Here is a 22,235-nt window from a genome sequence, read left to right as displayed (position 1 = left end):
AATAATTACTTGCCCTAATCTAGTACCTTTATTAAAAGAACTAGGCAGTTGCCATCGAATCTTTTATAATATGAAAATTACTACTTCTTAATACTTTCATCTCCACCTGCTTAACAGGATACAAGTCACTGCCAAACCACTCTTGAGTACTGGTCCAGCACTCTTCTCTCCCCATAAAAAAAAAACCATCAAAGAGCCAAAACAAGACCGGATGTCCCATCTACAGAACAATAGTCAGCAATCCCTCCCAAGGGCAAGGCCAAAAATATCCCTTGAGCCAAATTCTTGGTGTAATGTCCCTCCTTATAAGCCCTTTCTGGAGATACGCATTTTTAATGGGTTGCAGCAGTAGTTACCTTGGACAGGGGTTCATCAAATAAACTCACTATCTGCAAACAGAGCAAGGCCTGAGAAAAATGGGCCATACCAGTACCAAGTTTTGACAGAAAACAGGGAAAGTGCAGAAAGCCCTACTGGAACAGACGAGCGCTGAAGGCAGGAATGACAAGACAAAAACTAAATCTGCCTTGTTCACAAATTTGCAGGCCAGAGGGTAAAGCCATTGACAGGATTTTAACTGAAAGATAGGTGGTCCTGAATCATTGAAATCTTTTTCGTTAAGTTCCCACATATCTCTTGTAAGAATATATGATAAAGTATAAGCACTTGCTGAAGGTTTTACTATAAGAGGATGAATGTGTAACATAAGCCAATGCCAAGCTTGATAAATCCTGCAGTCATAAATTGTATGAATAACGAAATACTCTGCACCAGAACACCCAAACCTATGGGAGAATTACATGTACATATTCTTTGTACTTAAAAGGATTACAGATAAAGATAAACATACTTTCCACTATACCATCTCATGTTTGAAGACCCTAAAAAATCCTACAGCTATGCCTTCAAAGGTTATGAAATAAATATCCTGTCTACCTTAAACCTGAAAAGTACTTCAAATCACTAACATCTAATTATTTATTGACTTTAGAGGTTGTAGTTTCTATTCTCCTCGTTAAAGGATGCTAGCTAAATAAAGCTCCAAGAAGTGATTAATACATTAACTAAGATGATGCATTGCCAAACTGTCTCCAACACAGACTCTGAAAATCTGGAAGACAGAAAGGAAAGGATTAGAGATCCACTTTCCTACATGGAAGTTGAAGCATTGCTTCTTTTTTCTTCTCTCTGGGATTTTTCCATTGCCCTCCCAAATGTAACAATTTTGTAAATGTTAACATCTAGAGGAGCATATTCTATGAGAGCAGGAAAAGCAAAATTTTAAGATTTGAGAATGTACTTTAATGCTATAGGAGCAGGTTCACCAAATTAGATAGCCCTAATCATGACTCAACCTTGCTGTAAACACTTTCTTTTCTTTATTTAGGTGAAATTTCACACTGAAATCCTACAGTGAGGCTCCAAGCATTCTACCTAGAACAAAAAATTAGTCTACAAAACAATAAGCTCTGGACTATTCATTTGCAAAGATTTAACTACTTGTATTAAGCATATTTTACACTAAAGTCTCTAAGGTTCCTTTCAGCTCAAATCTTCCTCATTTCTCCAAGTAACTTTACCAGACTATCCTTAGAACTTTAGTAATTAAAAATAGAACCTGAATGAGAAAGAGAATTCAGAATTAAAGTTATCATCATTAAGCCTAATTAAACAGTACAGACAGGAAGATGACAGCAGAATAAAGCATTCTGAATTACGGACAGGGAGAATATAATGAGTGGCTGGCATACTCAATCGACCTCATGAATTGAAGCACAGCATTCAACAAAATCTAGCTGGAGTCTGGAAGGAATACAGCTAAAAATGTCTTAGATAGGAACTGCCCCATACAAACGGAGGTAAACCTTTGGCTTCTATTAATGCTATAATCCAACTACCTGAAGTAACCAACCAACTGCAGAAAAACACCTGTCAATAGAAAGGTGAATTTCCTAGATTTTAGTGATTTTTTCCTTATTAGCAGTTTTCCTATTTTCAATTCTGTCTCAGTCATCTAGTGCTGCTCCAACAGAAATACCACAAGTGGATGGCTGTACAAAGAGAAATTTATTCTCTCACAGTCCAGTAGGCTACAAGTCCAAATTCAGGGCATCAGCTCCAGGGGAACGCTTTCTCCATCGGCTCTGGAGGAAAAGTCCGTATCATCAGTCTTCCTCTGGTCTGGGAGCATCTCTGCGCAGGAACCTCAGGTCCAAAGGAAGCGCTCTGCTCCGGCACTGCTTTCTTGGTGGTATGAGGCTCCCTTGTGTCTCCGCTCACTTTCTCTTTTATATCTCAAAAGGGACTGCATTAAGACTCTAATCTTGTCAACCTCATCAGTATAACCTCATCACAGTGACAGAATTTATAACACATGAGATCACATATAATCTCATCATAGTGGTAGCTTACAACACAGAAGGAAATCACATCAGATACCACAATCATACAATACTGGGAATCATCACCTACCCAAGGTGCTACACACATTTTTTGGGGGGACACAATTCAATCCATAACATATCCTAAAAGGGAATTCATTTCCTCAACTCCGCGAAATGATTAGCTATCTCACCCCCTACCTTGTGACTCCAGCACTTCTATTCCAAACAAAAAGCATCGCTTTAACTAGGGTGGGATTTATTCTCTCCATCAGTAAAGGGCTGTGGCTGTTTGCAGGGCATCGTGCAGGCTCCAACTTCGATTCTCGCCTCAAGGCATATTGTGGTATCACCGTGACGGACCCTTGATATTTAATAAGTCCTCGACTAAAACTGATATTATCGAAGGCCGGTGAAACGAAGCTCGAATGCCCTGCGGAGAGCCTTAGCGACAGGAGAGTGGCAGTGCGGAGAGGCACCTCCTCGGCACCAGACGGGGTGAGAAAGCCTTTCCGCAAGTTTCCTTTCCTTCCACTAGTCCACCAAGCCCCCCACCCCCACCCCGCCCTAGTAGGAAAAGTCACTCCGGCCACTCACTGAAGGACGGGGATACAGCTCCTGGCGCACCAGAGAAGTTGCGTTTGGCAGGGGCCGCGGCTTAACCCTCGCTGCCCAAGAGCCGAGATCGACATCGCCCTCGCCGAGGGCAAAACGGGCTGCTAACTTTCCCGTTGCCCTCTCCTTTGCGCACAGCAGCCCAAACTTTGCCGTTCTTCCGCCACCCCACCCGGCCGCACCCGAACGCCCCCCGACCCCGGGCCGACGGAGGCGCTGAGCTTCAAGGATAGCCCCCGGCCGTGCGCGACCACTGCCCGCTCCCGGAGTCTCCAGCCGCCTCCCACAGCCCCCCTCTGGCGCCCAGAACCCTCGCGGGAAACCGGCAGTGGGGGCGACTGCTGCCCAACCGCGCGTGTCCCGGTGCCCACGACCCTCTGGGCCAGAAAGAGCCCCGGCCACGGCACCTCGTGCCGCCCACTCACCATTGGTAAAGGGCTCCATTTTCCCCCCACCGCGGCTCCTTGCATCCGAACCGCCCAAGCTTCCTACTCCACGAGCTGAAGCGGCCCTACGGACTGAGCATGCCCAGCGCGGCCGCAAAAGGCTGCCGGGGAGGTGCCGCGAAGAGCGACGCCGCTCCGCTATCTTTCCGCTCCGGGTTTTCGCGGCGGCTGCAGAAAGAGAGTGAAGCTTGAGGGAAAAGCGCGGCTCTAACCGCGGCCAACTCCGGGGAAAGGCGCGGGAGGAGGAGGTTAGAGGGGGGCGGGGTCGGGGGCAGGGCCGAGACAAGCCGCGCCCCTGCCCGAAGGACCAGTGGCTCTGCGCTCTCCAGTACCCGGAACTGTGTTCAGTTGCTCAACAAATGTCAGGTTGTCCTGCGTCCGGCCTTGTCCAATGTGCTGGGAGCCCACCATTGCGCCAGAAAAACATGGTCCCTGCCCCGTGGGGCGTACGTTCCAGAGACATACAAGAAACACAGAAGACACGTTAGACTGGAGTAAATGCCCCGCAGAACATTAAATCAGGATGGTGGGATGGAGACTGAGGGGGGTGGCTAATTCGGATGGCGTCGTGAGGAGAGGTCTAGCTGAGGAGATGCCTCTGAAGCCGAGATATGAAGACAGCGGGGGGAGATCGCCCTCCCGACGGCGAAGCTTCCGTTTCCTTGGCGAGACTGGCTCCAGGGAACTCAGTTCTCCAAGGCCCAAGGGAACAGGCGCTACAGGTCTTCTCCGCAGGGCTCCCTGCCTGCGGCAGAATGATCCCTAACGGTCCGTCGTCAGGAGACTGAGGGCGGGTGGGGACTCCCACCGCCCCGAGTGCGCCCGAGTTCCCGTACTTCGCTGGAGGCTCGGGGCGTGGCTTCTCGATACAGTCGAATCACAAAAGGCGGCGCCGGATTAACGGGCCCGGGGCCGCGCGTGCCGCAGGATGTGGGCCGGCTGACCGCCGGAGGGGAACCTTAAATCAACACCTGCGGCTCCCAGGGGTGCGGGGGCTGGGTTCGGCGACTAGGGCGCGCGGAGCTAGGCCCCGGAAGCCGAAACTCCTTTAGTCGCCCAAGCCCCCCGGCACTCGCGCCATTGCTTCCAGCCCTGAGCCATCATTGTTTCCAGTATCAAAATCAAGGTAGCCCCGGCGAGCCTCTGAGACCGAACCGCTAGGGGCCGTGTCGGGCCGAGGAAGGCTCAGCGGGGCCACTTCCTCGTCCCTTGCTCTATGCGCTTCGCTGCTACCCTCGCGGCGGAGGCCGCCGTCCTACTAGCGCGCTGCCGCTGCCGTCTCCCCCTCCCCCCTTCCAAATCCCCGGCTTCTGCAGCGACTTGTCTCCTGCGCGGGTCTGAGCCTGCCAACTGCCACACGCTCCTCTGAGGCTGTCAACAAGAGGGCGTCGGGTGCAAACAAGACCGCAGCGAGCGCACGGCCTGGGCAAACAGGCACGACCTGGGTGTCGTTTGACCCGCTCAGGAGCTAGAAATTATAAAGAAGTAAAATCGTAGTACATAGGGGGTTCGTTTTCTTTTTTGTAATACATAGCGTTTTTGCAATATTGTATTTTAAAATGTACTACCACCTCTCAAAAACCTTCAATGGATACCAGTTGTGCATAGAATAAAATCTAAACTCTTTACCTAACTCTGGGACCTCATCTCCTATTCCTTGCTCACCATGCTGTTACCACAGGCCTCAATGCCTCATGCCTTTTCTGGAAATCGTCAAGTTCCCTCCAACATCGTTAGCCATTCCTTTTGCATGTGCCTCATGCGTGGACTGTTCTTTTCTGCCTGGTACTTGGCCTGCTGGTTCCTTCCTGCTATTTAGATCTCAGCTCAAGCTCAAATGTCACCTCTACACAGAGCTCTTCCCTGACCACACAATCTAAAATAGTCACAAACACGGTCCACTCAATATAGACTTGCCCTGCTTTATTTTCTTCACAGCACCCATCGCTGTCAAACAATGTTTCTTATTTGTTGTTTAATTATTATTTATCTCCCCCGCAAGAATGCAAGTTCCAGGAGAGCAGAGTCATTAACTTTTTTAGAGCTGTATCCCAGTGCCTAGTTAAGCATGCAATAAATAATTGTTCAATGAATACGTGCAGTGGTATTTAGAGTTCAGGTTCACTTCCGTTCCAGAGAAAGTCTCAATGTTGAACGATGTGTTTGTGATTAGTACAGAGAAAGTGTTTATGTGGTATGATCCCTCAAAACTGCTCTCTCCTCCACTGCCTTAAGAGCCCTTTAGGGTTACTCCGTGTAGGGTACTTCAGAGCAATAAATAGGAAGTGAACCACCGGGACTGCTGCATCTGTGTTCCAACATGATATAGAGTATGCAGGGAGGAATTTTGTTAAGTGACCCCACGCATTCTATTGCTTAGATAAGAGACTCTTTACATTTTAGGTCATGTTCCTTTGGGGTTATTTTTGCAGCCAAAACACTTAATATCAGAGATATTTAAAACTCCACAGCTTTTTGAGTCACCTCACCTGTAAGCTACAGTCTATCATGCTTTTAGGTGTGATGCACGTTACCTTGTTTTGTCTTAAATGCCTCAACTCTGCAGAGACTTGTAATATTTTTGCACTAGCAAGTAAGTAAATTGTGTCTTTCTGAGATTTCTTTGACAAAGAGACAAATAATTATCTTTTCTTTGCCAACCTCGTCATCAGACCCCTGTCATTCCTAACGTGCATTGGAGCACACACACTCACCCACCCACCCACACACACACACATTAAGGGCTATCTAAAGACTTGTGGTTTTGTATTAGAGATAAAAAGAATAAAAACCAAAATCATTCAGAATCCTAGCTAGCCTCAAAAGAACAAAAATGAATTTTATTATTTTTGTTCATTTTGTAATACTATTTTACGTATGACTTCATAAAGCCTTTCTGAAGGAACATGATTTCACAAATTTGCTGCTAAAACCCATTATGTTTCTATCTTAACCTCCTCCTGTCCTCCCACACAGAATTTCCTCTTTAGTTTAAGCATCTAACACTTTAAATTATTATGACTTTACTATTAATTACCGGCAGAGATAGTGTGAATTATTTACTATACCCATCTACTATTTTCAGAATCAGTCTACCGTTTACAATTTGAAAACCAAAATTTTCGGAGGCTAATTATAATATATGATAAATAGTATGAAAGGAAACTTATGAGCACCCTGAATAACAAACAGCATTCATTTATGAAGAACCAACAAACTTGCTGATCAACGAATGTAGGAATCTTTGTGTTGAAATAAAGCACTTGGTCTGTTGTAGATCACCTAATCCAAGCGTCACATTTAGGAGATGAGGGAACTGAAGTCTAGAGAGGTTAGAAGATTTACTCACAGTCCAGCAGCAGATACGGAATTCAGGTCATCTGTGTTCTAAACCAGTACTCTGGAGTTTGCTGTTGCTTGCTTATTTTCACAGAGAAATTAAGGTCAGTGACAATCTATGAAAGAGACATGGGATAAAGAGAAATACAGCTAACTTCAGGCTACTATTCCATTCCGTATCAACTTTGAGTTTAACATTATTAAATATTCTTTCTAATTATTCTGAAATGAGCAATAAAATACATTAATTGCACGTACACTTTTGAAAATGATAATATTTGTTCAGCACTCTTGAGTGAATGGAGAAAGCTTCAGCTAGGCTTGGGATGATCATCACCAAGATGGTTCCAGCCACCCCAGACCCTACTTAGCCACTGCAAAGACCAAAGAAGTCAATATCTCATCACTTCAGTAACCTGTTCTGAGCACACACACTCTGTGTTACTTAGTAACATTTAAAGTTATACCAAATTAAAAAATATTTAGAGCACTAAGGAAAGCAAAATAAGTATCCAACAGACTTACAGAGCCTAGGCATAAGCAAAAAAACTCAGTCAAGTGAAGTGTAAAGGTTATTATTAGGAAGGAATAATTACGTACTAGTTCAGATGTTTTGTATTATAAAAACCAAAACCCTGAATCAAACTAGTTTAAACAATGTGGAAATGTATTATCTCATATAATAACAAGTCCAGAGACAAGACAATCTCCAGTCACAGCTACACAACCTAATCAAGAACCCAACTTTTTACTCTCTCTGCAGTGATCCTCGGTGTGAGCACTTTTCCAAGACACCAAAGGTTGCTGCAGCAGGGAAGAAACAGCAAGGAAACTTTCCTCAGGAATCCGCCATTAGGAATCCTCGCAAATCTCATTTGCCAAAACTATATCATACATTTCTAAACCAACCTCTGGAAATGAAAGTGATTTACTTCTTAGACAAAGCAGAGTTTCCGAATGCTGAAGGTTAAGATCGCCTCCCGTGTTTCATGTGGGGGAGGAAGGGTACTTAAACAAAATCATTTTTCTTATTCAGAAGGCAGAAGGGGGGTTAAACAACCAAAACGTTAGGCAAGTAATCTACACGCCCACGCCCACAAAAAATTATTAACACATGTATTTTAATAATCTTTTTATCGTGGTAAAAAGATATATCACAAAACGTTTGCCATTTCAACGTTTTTTACATGTACAATTCAGTGACATTAATTACGTTCATCATGTTGTGCAACCATCACCACTAATGATAACTTTAAAAAATCTGGTGCAGCAAAAGCAAAGATAGAGCCCATTAAATTCAATATAATTTTCATATAATTGATTAATATAGCTAGGATTCTAACACAAGAAATCGTATATTATTAAACCTTGAATTCTGATCTGAAAGTAACTATTAAAATTGAAAAAAAAATAACTAAACTAAATTTAGTCTTGGATATTTTTCTAATAAAAATAAGTATCAAGAAAGATTTTGTTTCAAAGGATACATCAAGAGAGTGAAAAGACAACCCATAGAATGGGAGAAAATATTTGTAAATCATATATAATAAAAAGATGAAAAACCCAATTAAAAAGTGGACAAAGGATCTGAACAGACACTTCTCCAAAGATATGCAAATAGCCAAAAAGCACATGAAAAAACATTCAATGTCATTAGCCATCAGGGAAATGCAAATCAAAACCACAATGAGATACTTCTACACATACACTAGGAGACAGAAAACAAATGTTGGTGAGGATGGGGAGAAATTGGAACCCAAATACACTGCTGGTAGGAATGTAAAACGGTACAGCAGCTTTGGAAAACAGTGTGTCAGTTACCATACCCAACCCAACCTATTGCTGTTGAGTCAATTTCAAGTCATAGAGATCCTACAGGACAAAGTAAATCTTTACGGAAGCAGACTGCCACATGTTTCACCCTCAGAGTGGCTGGTGGGTTTGAGCCGCCAACCTTTAGGTTAGCAGCAGAGCACTTAACCACCGCACCACCAGGGCTCCTTAGAGTTACCATATTTTTGTTGTTAGGTGCCATCAAGTCAGTTCCGACTCATAGAGACCCTATGTACAACGGAACAAAACACTGCCCCATGCTGAGCCATCCTCATATGACCCAGCAATTCCACTCCTAGGTATACATCCAAAAGAAATGAAAACATATATCCATAATAACACATGTACATAAAAGTTCATAGCAGCATCATTCGTGATAGCCAAAAAAGTGGAAACAATCCAAATTGCTATCAACTGATGAATGGATAAATAAAATGTGATATGTACATATAATGGAATATTATTTGGCAATAAAAAGGAATAAGGTACTCATGCATGCTACAACATGATGAACCTTGAAAACATGCTAATCAAAGAAGCCAGTCACAAAAGAACATGTATTGTATAATTCCTTGTGTCATAGGTAGGCATGTGTAGGTAGGCATTGAAACGTCTAGAATAGGTAAGGCTAAACCCATTGCCGTTGAGTCAACTTCAACTCATAGCGATCCCATAAGACTGAGTAGAACTGTCCCATAGGGTTTCCAAGGAGCAGCTAGTTGATTCAAACAGCTGACCTTTTGGTTAGCAGTGGATCTCTTAACCACTGAGCCACCAGGCAAGGCTAGAGAGACAGAAAGTAGATTAACGGTTGCCTAGGGCTGGAATACCTGGCGGCACAATGGTTAAGACCTACGGTGCTAACCAAAAGTCGTAATTCAAATCCACTAGCCTCTCCTTGGAAATCCTATGGGGCAGTTATACTCTGTCCTCTAGGGTCCGTATAGGATGGAATCGACTGGATGGAAACGGGCTTTTTTTTTTTTTTTTTTTAGGGCTTGGGTAGAGGGTTGGGAAGAGGAAGGAGAGTGACTGCTAATGGGTATGGGGTTTCTTGTTGAGGTGATGAAACCTTTCTAAAATTGATTGTGGTAATGGTTGCACAACTCTGTGAATGTACTAAAAACCATTGAACTGTATACTTTAGGTGAATTGCATGATATATGAATTATATCTCAATTAAGTTGTTTTATATATCCATATTTAAATGTTTGAGGTTATGGACTTAGAATGCAAACAATATGTTCTTCTTTCACTATTGCTTAAACAAATTTGTTTTTCAATCTAATGGTATCTGGTAGGAATGTAAAATGGGACAGCAGCCATCTGAAAAGCAGATTCCTGGGCCTCATTCCCCTAGATTCTGATTCAGTTGTTGTTGTTGCTGTTAGGTGCTGTCGAGTTGATTCTGACTCATAGCAACCCTATGTACAACAGAAAGAAACAGTGTCCAGTCCTGCATTATCCTCACAATTGTTGTTATGCTTGAGCTCGTTGTTGCAGCCACTGTATCAATCCATCTTGTTGAGGGTCTTCCTCTTTTTGGCTGACCCACTACTTTACCAAGCATGATGTCCTTTTCCAGGGACTGGTTTTGCCTGATAAAATGTCCGAAGTATGTGAGACGAAGTGGGAAGACATCAAACATGATGAAAGCAAAGATCTATCTGACATCACTGATGATATCCCTTGTTCCACATCCTCTTCTAAATCCAGCTTGAATTTCTGGCAGTTCCCTATCGATGTACTGCTGCAGCGGCTTTTGAATGATCTTCAATAAAAATTTTACTTGTGTGTGATATTGAAGATATTGTTCGCTAATTTCCACATTCTGTTGGATTACCTTTCTTTGGAATGGTCATAAATATGGATCTCTTCCAGTCAGTTGGCCAGGTAGCTGTCTTCCAAATTTCTTGGCATAGGCAAGTGAGCACCTCCAGCACTGCATCAGTTTCTTGAAACATCTCAATTGGTATTCTGTCAATTCCTGGAACCTTGTTTTTTGCCAATGCCTTCCGTGAAACTTGGACTTCTTTCTTCACTATCACCAGTTCTTGATCATATGCTGCCTCCTGAAATGGCTGAACTTTGAACAATTCTTTTTGTTACGATGACTCTGTGTATTCCTTCCATCTGCTTTTGATGCTTCCTCTGTCATTCAGTATTTTCCCCATAGAATCCTTCAGTATTGCAACTAGAGGCTTGAATTTTTTCTTTAGTTCTTTCAGCTTGAGAAATGCCAAATGTGTTCTTCTGTTTTCATTTTCTAACTCCAGTTCTTTGCACATTTCATTATATTCTACTTTGTCTTCTTGAGCTGCCCTTTGAAATCTTCAGTTCAGCTCTTTTACTTTGTCATTTCTTCCTTTTGCTTTAGCTACTTGAAGTTCAAGAGAAAGTTTCAGAGTCTTTTCTGATATCCATTTAGATCTTTTCTTTGTTTCCTGTCTTTTTAATGACCTTTTGCTTTCTTTATGTTTGATGTGTTCCCGCAGTCATCCGATCTTCCATCGTTAGTGTTCAATGCATTAAATATATTCCTGAGATAGTCTCCAAATTCAGGTGGGATATACCCAAAGTCATATTTTGGTTCTCATGGATTTGTTTTAATTTTCTTCAGGTCAACTTGAACTTGCATATGAACAATTGTTAGTGTGTTCCACAGTCAGCCCCTGGCCTTGTTCTGACTTATGATATCAAGCATCTCCATCATTTCTTTCCACAGATGTAGTCAATTTGATTCCTGTGTTTTCTATCTGGTGAGGTCCACATGTATATTCACCGTTTATGTTGTTGAAAAAGGGTATTTGCAATGAAGAAGTCATTGGTCTTGGAAAATTCTATTATGTGATCTCTGGCTTCGTTTCTATTACCAAGGCCATATTTTCCAACTACCGATCCTTCTTCATTTCCAACTCTCGCATTCCAATCACCAGTAATTATCAATGCATCTTGACTACATGTTTGGTCAATTTCAGACTGCAGAAGTTGGTAAAAATCTTCAACTTCTTCATCTTTGGCATTAGTGGTTGGTGTGTAAATTTGAATAATAGTTGTATTAACTGGTCTTCCTTGTAGGCATATGGATATTATCCTATCACTGACAGTGTTGTACTTCAGAATAAATCTTCAAATGTTCTTCTGAACGATGAATGCAATGCTGTTCCTCTTCAAGTTGTCATTCCTGGCATAGGAGACCATATGATTGTCTGATTCAAAATGGCCAATACCTGTCCATTTCAGCTCACTAACGCCTAGGATATCAATCTTTGTATGTTCCATTTCATTTTTGATGACTTGCAATTTTCCTAGATTCATACTTCATACATTCCACATTTTGATTATTAATAGATGTTTGTAGCTGTTTCTTCTCATTTTAAGTCATGCCACATCAGCAGATGAAGGTCCCGAAAGCTTGACTCCATTCACATCATTAAGGTCAACTCTACTTTTAGGAGTCAGCTCTTCCTCTGTCATCTTTTGAGTGCCTTCCAACCTGAGGGGCTCATCTTCTGGCACTGTATCAGACAGTGTTCTGCTGCTACTCATAAGGTTTTCACTGGCCAATTTTTTCAGAAGTATACTTCCAGGTCCTTCTTCCTAGTCTGTCTTAGTTTGGAAGCTCCACTGAAACCTGTCCACCAAGGGTGACCCTGCTGGTATTTGAAATACCAGTGGCAAAGCTTCCCGTATCATAGCAACACACAAGCCACCACAGTACAACAAACTGGCAGATGCATGGTATATAGCAGAACAAAACATTGCCCGGTCCTGCACCATCCTTGCAATCATTGCTATGTTTGAGACCATTGTTGCAGCCACTGTGTCAACCCATCTCTACAATCTCCATTTCAATAAGTATCCCAGGTGATTCTCACATAGATTGTTATCTTAGACTGGGTTCTCTAGAGAAGCAAAACCAGTAAAGCACATAAACATACATGTAGAGAGATTTATATCAAGGAAATGGTTCACAGGGTTGTAGAGGCTGGAAAGTTCCAAGTCCCTCGTTCAGGCTAGAGGCTTCTCCTGACTCATGTAGCCACAGGGGCTGGTGAACCCAAGATTGGCAGGTCATACTGCACGGCTCTGGCTTACAGGCTGCAGAGACCGACGAATTCCAAGATTGGCAGGCAAGACAGCAGGTAAACTGCTAGTTCAAGTCCCATGTACTGGAGATCAGACAAACAGGAGCCAGCTGCAGGATCCAGAGTGAACAAAAGCCCATGCCAGAAAGTCCACCTATATTGGATGCAGGCCACATCCCCAAGGAAACTCTCTTTCAACTGATTGGCTGCTCACAGCAGATCCCATCATGGAAGTGATCATGTTGTATCAAATCTCATCATGGAGGTGATCACATTATTATATGACTGCCAAACTACATCATAATGACCAAACCACTGAGAATTATGGCCCAGCCAAGCTGACACACAACCTTAATGATCACAGTGATCCTCAGATAATTTTAGTAGAAACTGCACTATAGGAATCCTAGTGTATATGAGAGGCAGCATAGGACTGTGGTGGCTCTGCCGCTTCCTAGCACTGTGAATGGGGCAAGTTGCTTAACCTCCCTGGGTTTCATTTTCTCAATTGTAAACTGAGGACAGGTACCCCCCCATAGGGCTATTGTGAGGATAAAATGAATTAATGTACCTAAAGTCCTTAGGACAGAAACTGGCACAAAGTAAGCACCAAAGATTTATTTGCTGCTACTGTTAAATGTGAATTCTAAAATTTTAATATCATGTAGATTTGCATGCAAAAAAGCTTAGACTGCCAAAGTTAAGTGTAGTAGCAAATAAACTTGCATAAAACCCATTGCCATCAAGTTGATTCTGACTCATAGAGACCCTATAGGACAGAGAAGAACTGCCCTGTAGGGTTTCCAAGGAGTGGCTGGTAGATTTGAACTGCTGACCTTTTGGTTAGCAGCTGAATGCTTAACCACTGCTCCACCAGGGCTCCACAAATTTTCATAGTGCTAACATAATCTAACCTGATAATTTAAAATGATGATATCCTGAGGAAACAGAGTTTTTGGTTTTGAGTTGATATCTAAGCCTTAAATCCATCCTAGCTAGTCCAGGAAGTGACAGGGATGGAGGATCCCACTACAACCGTGAAAACCAATCATAGGCTCTCTTCTATAAAAGTTAGAAGATATAAAAGGCATTTTTAGAATGATCTCTAGTTGGAATTTTTGATTGACTTGTTCTTTCTAGGGAGATGTTTACACTCCAGAAGGTTCTGATTGTTTTCATTTTTCCTTTTTTTCTTATAGCTCTGCTGAAATACACCCTAAGATCCACTCCCATAAAATGTGTCCTTCAGCTTTTTGTTTATTTTTGAGCATGAGAAGGTCCTGTAATATTTATGCCGAAGATTATGCTTGACTGTGATTCTTGGCTGATTTTTGGCTGACTCATGCTTTTTGCCTCCCTTTGGCTGATAACTGCCAGCAAAGGCTGTCAGTCAGTCAGCAACACTGGTGGAGTGCCCATGGTGTGCAGAGCACCAAAGAGAATTAAAAACCAAACAGGAGCAAAGGCTTTGCTTTTAAGGCACTTGCAATACATTGGGCCAGTTGGAACAAGCAAGCAAGATATATACATAATTTATAATACATGACACGAAATAAACAATCACGTACTAGCAAGAACAGCCTGACGCAAAATTGCCAAGTAGGCTCATCTCTATGTTCTCCTAGGTCCCGTTTTCTATTTCTCTTCCTCACTTCCAGGTGCTGCTTCACAAAGTCAACAAATATTTATCAAAGGCCATCTGTGTACAATACCCTAGAGTAAGTGACAGATACTGCCCTCCAGAGCTTTCCAACCAAACAGTACTTTCTGGCTATTGCCCTGGTTCCAGAATCACATCCCCAACCCCCAACCCAGGGGCCTGTTTCTCTCCTCAGAGCCCTTTTCTCAACTAGTTGTAAAGAAACGAGTATTATTTTTTGAAAATGTCACTCTAAAGCATGACTAATGGATTACAATTGACTTTCAAAATTTATTAGCCTAAATGAATGAATCTGTAATAATGGAATCATAGAAGAAAAGACAACTGGATAAGGGGAGATATATTTTGAGAAAAATCTATGTGGTTTCCTTCTCAGACAGCCCTTTTTAGATTTGGATTTGCAAGGCCAGCACTGCGGGGTATTTCTTTCTAGTCCTCAGTGAGACTGAGAAGCTAAGAGTTGGTGCATTCCATTTGGCGGTAAAATCCAAACAGCAAGCCTTCCCAGAGGCACAGTTAACTGAAACTAGAAGAATAATATGCTTTTCTACCTAATAATGGCTTTTTCTATAATATAGAACATTTGTATTTAAAACACAGTGCTTTGCCTGTGAGCAGCCATCTAAGAGACTCCACTGGTCTCACCCCATCTGGAGCAAGGGAGAATGAAGAAAACAAGATACAAGGGAAAGATTAGTCCAAAAGACTAATGGACCACAACTACCATGGCCTCCTTCAGACTGAGTCTAGTACAACTAGATGGTGCCCGGCTACCAACACTGACTGCTCTGACAGGGATCACAACAGAGGGTCCCGGACAGATCTGGAGAAAAATGTAGGACAAAATTCTAACTCACAGCAAAAGACCAGACTTACTGGCCTGACAGAGACTGGAGAAATCCCGAGAGTATGGCCCCCAGACACCCTTTTAGCTCAGTAATGGAGTCACTCCTGAGGTTCACTGTTCAGCCAAAGATTAGACAGCCTCATAAAACAGAAGAAGACTAATGGGGCACAACAGTCCAGGGACAAGGACTAGAAGGCAGGAAGGGACAGGAAAGCTGGGAATAGGGAACCCAAGGTTGAGAAGGGTAAGTATTGACTATCGTGAGGTTGTTAACCAATGTCATAAAATAATATGCGTACTAACTGTTTAATGAGAAACTATTTGTTCTGTAAACCTTCATCTAAAGTACAATAAAAAAATTAAAATTAAAAATACAGTGCTTTGATTAGTAGTATCATAACGATTATCTATAGGTAAGACACAACTTAGAGCAAGAATAAACAAATAAATAGAAATCTTTAAATGTGATCCTAGACTTCTCTGATTAACCAACAACTTAATCAACAACTACTTCTTGTTGTTATCTGTCACTGAGTAGGCCTCCGATGCATGATGACCCCATGTCCAGTGGAACAAAAAGGTCCTGCACATCCTCATAATTGGCTACAGATCAGACTATTGTGATCCATAGGGTTTCATTGGCTGATTTTCCTAAGTAGGTCATTAGGCCTTTCTTTCTAGTCTGTCTTAGTCTGGAAGCTCCGCTGAAATCTGTTCAGCATCATAGCACATGAAAGCTTCCACTGGTAGATGGGTGGTGGCTGCACTTGAGGTGCATTGGCTGGGAATTGAAAGCCGGGCTCTTGTATGGAGGGCAAGAATTCTACTACTAAGCCACCACTGCCAAATCCAGTGCTCAAGCGTGAAATGAATAAACTCACCCAGAATGTAAGGTCTGACTACTGTGGGCTCTATCTGGTTTCACACAGATTGTTTCAGACCAGACCTTTTCTTCTGAGAAAGCTTTGGTCCCTATCAGCCCAGATCTCTCTACCTGATTACCTCTTACCAGCAAAAAAGCCGTTTGTCCTCCTAAGATTCTTGCCTTTAGTCTTTGACTCTCCATCTGGAGGCATGAGTAGAAAGAAAACAAAATTATATACCTGCAGCCTTATGCCATGGAGAGACATTGTTTCTCTTTTAGAAAAGTTTTCCCACTCTGACTCCAGCTTCTTTCATATTAGAGTTTTTAAAGGGTGTTCTATCTATTCTCTTCCAACTCCAAAATATTAGAGATAAGTTAGAATGATCAAACTTAGTTTACTAGAAAACAGGTTTTTTCAAATGGAATAAGGTTTTAAAATTGAGGAAAGATGTCATTTGTATCTTTTAAATGTTTTCTTACACAATTTATTCTGCCTACTTGTAAAATAAGGTTTGTGTTATAACCGAGATGTTGTTTGGATGACTAAAGGGACAACCCAAGTGGTGTTAATATCGGAAGTCCTTACAGAGAATGAATTTGAAATATTGTACTGAAAGAAATACACCATAATTCAACAGAGGGAGAGATGAACTCAAACGAGTGTAAAATCCTGTGTGTAAAGATCTAAAGATGATAATTAATGAGTCATGTACTGAGAATAGAGAACCAGTTTCCCCACCTTATCTGTGAGCACGGTAGAAGATGATGACTTTGGGTAAAGGAGAAAAAATTCTCAAATGATCTTGAAGTTATAGTTGGGAAGTGTCTTAGTTATCTAGTGCTGCTATAACAGAAATAGCACAAGCGGATGGCTTTAACAAAGAGAAATATATTTTCTCACAGTCTAGCAGGTTAGAAGTCCAAATTCAGGGTGCCAGCTCGGGGGGAAGGCTTTCTCTCTCCGTCGGCTCTGAAAGAAGGTCCTCGTCATCAGTCTTCCCTTGGTCTAGGAGCTTCTCCATGCAGGAATCCCAGGTCCAAAGGACATGCTCTACTCCTGGCACTGCTTTCTTGGTGGTATGAGGTCCCCTTGTGTCTCCGTTTGCTTCTATTATATCTCAAGAGACTGGTTTAAGACACAACCTAATCTTATAGATTGAGTCCTGCCTCATCAACATAACTGCCTCTAATCCTGCCTCCTTAACATCACAGAGGTAGGATTTATAGTACAGAAAAATCTCATCAGATGACAATACTGGGAATCATGGCCTAGCCAAGTTGACAGACAGATATTTTGGGGGGGACCAATTCAATGCATGACAGGAAGTGAAGCTTGTATGGGTGATTGAGGATAGAAATGTTTTTCTATCTTGTTAGTTAAGTCTACATTTCTCCGTTTCTAACCATTTCTCCCTATGAATATTGGAAAATTTTCTGATTTTAATCCTAAACAATGATCTGTTTATACTGCTAACTTTCCTAAGCATTATACAATGTTAGGCACCCCACAAACTTATATATGAGAAATCAATACTGCACAGTCAATACTGCAAATCAATTTCATCTTAAGGAGCCTGTTATGTAAGTGTTAGGCATTTGTAAATTGGAAAATAAATTATTATGGTTTCTGGGAATATGCTAGACTACATACCCGGACTGATGTTCCTGCTAAAAAGATAGAATATATTAAATTTTTATTTTAATGCATTGATGACCTGGGAAGTTGGTAAGGAATACTCATGGACCAAAAAGTAAGTGAAGGCAGGAACCCTGAGGGGTAAGCAGAAGGCTGAAGTCAACTTTCACCAAGAGGGTATCTGAAGCTTCAGTTTTTCTGCCTTGGAGAATTCAGGGGAAAAGACGAGGAGCATAATATGAAATAAAATTCAGGTATAAGCTGTTTACAAAAGACTCATCTAAAAACTAAAGATTCTAAGTATACTAAAGATTCAAAATAACAAGATAGAAAAAGATATATCAAGCAAATACTACTACTTAAAAAAAAAAAATGGTGGTGTACCTCTATAAATATCAGGGGAAAACTACTTTACAACAGAAGTATAACTAGAGGCAGATCAATATCTGGTACTGACAAAGTCAGGATGCAGGGATACAGGCACTCTTGTACATCACTGGGAAAAGAGTGAATTGACACTCCCTTTCAGGAAAATCTATTAAATATGAGATTATATAAAATAAGTATATGTTTCAATCCAGCATACCCACTTTTTATGATCCTTTCCGTCCTTTCTTTCTTATAATTTGGAGACATGATTTTGATGAGATTAAGATATCAGACTGATTTACAGTCTGTAAATATAAAAGTTGTAAATCCTTATATGTTAAAATGAAAAATATTGATATATGGTTAAATGGAAGAGAAGTCAATAATAAATATAAATGAAGTTGTAGAGTGAAAATGTGACCATTTTAACCAGCCTTGTGTTTGACAGTAGTGTTCAGATAGAAAACACTTTCATAACTATTTGGAGTGTCCCCTTACAGTTTGAGATGGAATTTAAAAAAAAAAAAACCACCCAGAAACTTTCCTCAGAAAATCAGGACTCCTTGTAGTAGTTCCTGGTCAGGCCTGCTTCTCTGGAACCTCATATAGGCCCAAAGGGTACAGCAACAAATGAAATATAGAAGTATGTACATGAAATAGGGCAAGAAGTTCCTACTACGGAACTCAAAGCTAAAGGGTAGTAAGCTGTTGGTTCTGGGCTTTACTGATGTGGAAGAGTTCTAATTCTGTGTGGGCTGCTGAGACCACAAAATTCTCAGTGGGCCTCTGTGGGGAACAAGGGAGGTACACAGAAATTGTGTTTGCTCACTCCATCATATATTCATGATCTTGTGCATAATTTTTTCACAAGGTGTTTGTTCATTTGGGGTAAAAGGAAGTAAAACTAACTTTAGCTAAGTCTAAGTTGTTATTCTCACCAGTCCTCAAACTTGGCTTGGTGTTGGTTGTCTGGCATCCACCATAAAGTTTTTGAAACACCACACTAATAAGTACAACACGTTTATTTTTTTAAAAACTATTTATTCATCAAACATTTGTGACATAGCAATTCTCATTTTCTAAGCAATAAAATTGCAACTTTCTACTCATTTCTTAAGAATCCTAAAAATGACAAAAGTAATCAATATTGTATTTAAGTAAGGAAGAGAATTAAAAACTTGAAACTTTATAGTAGATGAATTACTGCACAAAAGAAAGAACCCAGTGTATTTATGGAAACATTGATGACACAATTCTACCAAAACTCATACACATTTTACTCTTTAATTTACATATCATCAGGTGGAAAAAAATAGTATTCTTTACTCTTTCAATTTCCTTATGCTAAAGTACATGTAACTTCAGAGGGATATCACTTAGGTCTTATAAAGACCAAGATAGGTCCATTACCAAGTCAAATCTAGAGTCAAAGATGCTTCAAAGATTCCAAGAAATGATTCAAGAACAAACTTAAAATGTGAATTGAGTTACACCCATGGTCCATCTAAACTGTATCGTGTCTCTGACTATGGCAGCAGAGAAACGTCTATGGAAGCTATAGCTGATTTTCATTATGTCATGTCATCCCAAAAATGTATTAGATAACACTCCCCTACACACACACACCCCAACACACACACACACACCTCGACATCCCCAGCTTTCCTTAACAGCCTGGATAAGTCAGTCACCTATATACTGATTCAAGTCTTTTATCTTTCTAAAACTTATTTACGTTTTCATACTGATCCAAATGTGGGATCATGTGTTTGTTAAGTTTCCTACTGTCTGGGTAGTATTTTCTTTATTTGTCCCAAACTACCTTTTCAAACAATTAAGAGAAGCATCCAGCAGGGTATTTGAGAGATTAAACTATTCCCTGAATATTAAAATATGAAGAAATTCCAAAACTGAGTTACAAAATATAGACAGATTAAAAATATTTACATTAAAACATGATTTTACTGAAAACATCCTATGTAATCTACTTCTGCAACTTTCAAGAGATTTGTTAAAAATGGTATTAGTGCATAGGTTAAAGTTGTATGGTGAGTATCTTCTTTCTCTCCTGTACCTCTGTGACTGCAAAGTCAACTTCGTTTGGAGATAACCCCAAAAGTCTATCCTTGAGGATCTTCATGAGTGTGAGGTTCAAGCTAAAAGTCCCTTCTGGCTTTCTTGATAAACTCTGACATCTAGTTTCAAATAATCTGAGATTTGGTGACAAAGTCTCTGGCTTTCTGGTCTTTATCCTTCATAATTTGTATCGGATACTCCATTAATGGTAAAAATTAAATGTTTAATTATTCAGTTCAGGCTGAATTGAAGGTTGGAGAGAGTGATGGGATGGAAGGATGCATATGAAACAGATTTTTTTAATAGACTGGCTATTTTTTGCTGGAAGTAAAACTGGTTGGGTAAACTTCAGGATACTAAGCAATGTTAAAAAAAAAATTAAAGAAGCAAAATAGTCGTATAGTGTGAAACAATGTAGAAGGCCTGTGTTGAGGCCAAACTATATGTGTGTGTGTGTCTGCGTATCCACATATACCCATTATTCAGGATGTTTACTTTTAAATCATCATAGTCTATTGAACTGGCCTTCCCCTACCCTTACATCGTATATCTGTCTGTCCCTGTGCTGTCTGATTTCTTCAGGCTTCTTACTGGTTAGACAAAGTATCCAGAACTCTGACTTGAACTTTGCTGGCATTATTTGTTCTGTTTGACTTCATGTAGACAGAGCCTGTGTCTGATGTACTCTCTAGCGACCATTTAAACATTAACCAGTAGCCAGGTCTTCAGAGTGTTAAGATTCTTCTCTAGCCACTTAATGTTGTTGGTTATGGTTTCCAGAACAATCTGAAAAATATCCAGGTGTGATCCTTGGGCCTTAAGGGATTGAAAGAACAGTTTCACCTGAAAAAATACACCAAAAAAAAAAAAAAAAGAAATTACTGGCATGGTTCATAAAACACTTTCTTTTCCAAAGAGTTTCGAAACAGCTTGCAAATTATACACACACAGGTGCAAGCACTTCTCTGCCAATTTCTGAAATATTTTTTCTTTCCTTTTTTTTCATAATTATTATCTCATTTTATCTTCAAACAATAAAGTAAGAGAGGAATTATAAATTCTCATTTTACAAGTGAGCACACTGTGGGCAGAAAAGTTAAATGATTTACCCAAGTCATAGAGTAAGTGGTGAGCTGGGATTTGAGTCCTAGAATTCTAAATCTGTTTAAAGGATAAATGAATTAAAGGCATACCATGGAAAGAAGCTGTAAAACACTAGAATGCTTAAAAAAGGAGAAAACCCCTATAATTACTAACATAGTAGTTTTATTAAAAAGACTAATAACTATAGTTCCAAATTTCAGTGCAATCACTCTTACTTCATGATACAATATGAACAAAATAATATAAAAGGACTATTATCTCTCAAGTACATTTTCATTTTGAATGCTATGAACATATGCATTTTAAGAGTCAGGTTCTAGCCTTGTACCTGCCGTTTACTTGCTGTGTGATATTGGACAAGCCACTTCTTTTTTCTTTAATAAAACAAGAACTTCAAACCAGATGTCATCTAAGTTTACTTTCAATTCTACAACTGTAAGATTTATTTTTAAATTGTTACCAACAGAAAGTCACAAACCTCTTGCAACTCATCCTTGGAAGAAAAGTGAGACGTTGTGCCAGAGATAATCACTCTCATCGCAAATGAACCCAAGTCAAATCTGAAAATAAAAGAGTCCCACAGACTTAAGAAATAGAAATACTGGCTTTATGTTTATCATATTATATATTACATTTTAAATATATAGTACTGGTAACTATATAATAAGCTTGCATGCTATAATAAATGCTACTAACTACTGTTACAGTGACATTTATATTTATCCAACACAATTGCAAAGCTATGACAGTTATTAAATTTGATAATAAAATAAAAATACAGATAAAGATTTTGGGACATATGGCTAGCTTATTCAGTTGTTTAAAGCAGTGTTTTCTACTTTTTTTTTATTATGCACCTCTATCAGTAAAGATTTTTTTGGCAAGACCTCCCCAATATATATATCTTTACTTAAAAATTATATTCATATATCACTAACGTGTTATAGATACAAAATTTTTTAAGGCACGGGATAAG

The 22,235-nt window shown here is 40.4% G+C and overlaps 2 protein-coding genes across 2 annotated transcripts in view; both read right to left on the bottom strand.

The window, feature by feature from the left end:
- The window catches only part of LNPEP (leucyl and cystinyl aminopeptidase), a 127,510-nt gene extending 123,563 nt beyond the window's left edge, over positions 1 to 3,947 (bottom strand). The window contains exon 1 of the mRNA XM_004375044.3: positions 3,422 to 3,947. Within this exon, the coding sequence (XP_004375101.1) occupies positions 3,422 to 3,440 (19 nt within the window). The 5' untranslated portion in view covers positions 3,441 to 3,947. The remainder of the gene's footprint in view (positions 1 to 3,421) is intronic.
- A 15,156-nt stretch (positions 3,948 to 19,103) lies between these two features.
- Positions 19,104 to 22,235, bottom strand: part of ERAP2 (endoplasmic reticulum aminopeptidase 2) — a 58,233-nt gene continuing 55,101 nt past the window's right edge. Inside the window, exons 18-19 of the mRNA XM_004375042.3 lie at positions 21,738 to 21,819; positions 19,104 to 20,998 (exon numbers count right to left, since the gene is read on the bottom strand). Coding sequence (XP_004375099.1) covers positions 20,855 to 20,998; positions 21,738 to 21,819 — 226 coding nt within the window. The 3' untranslated portion in view covers positions 19,104 to 20,854. The remainder of the gene's footprint in view (positions 20,999 to 21,737; positions 21,820 to 22,235) is intronic.

Source organism: Trichechus manatus, unplaced genomic scaffold, assembly GCF_000243295.1.
Source record: "Trichechus manatus latirostris isolate Lorelei unplaced genomic scaffold, TriManLat1.0 scaffold00032, whole genome shotgun sequence".
Taxonomy (NCBI): Eukaryota; Metazoa; Chordata; class Mammalia; order Sirenia; family Trichechidae; genus Trichechus; species Trichechus manatus.
Note: the sequence above shows the minus strand (reverse complement) of the source record. Positions and strands in the feature narration are given on the sequence as shown.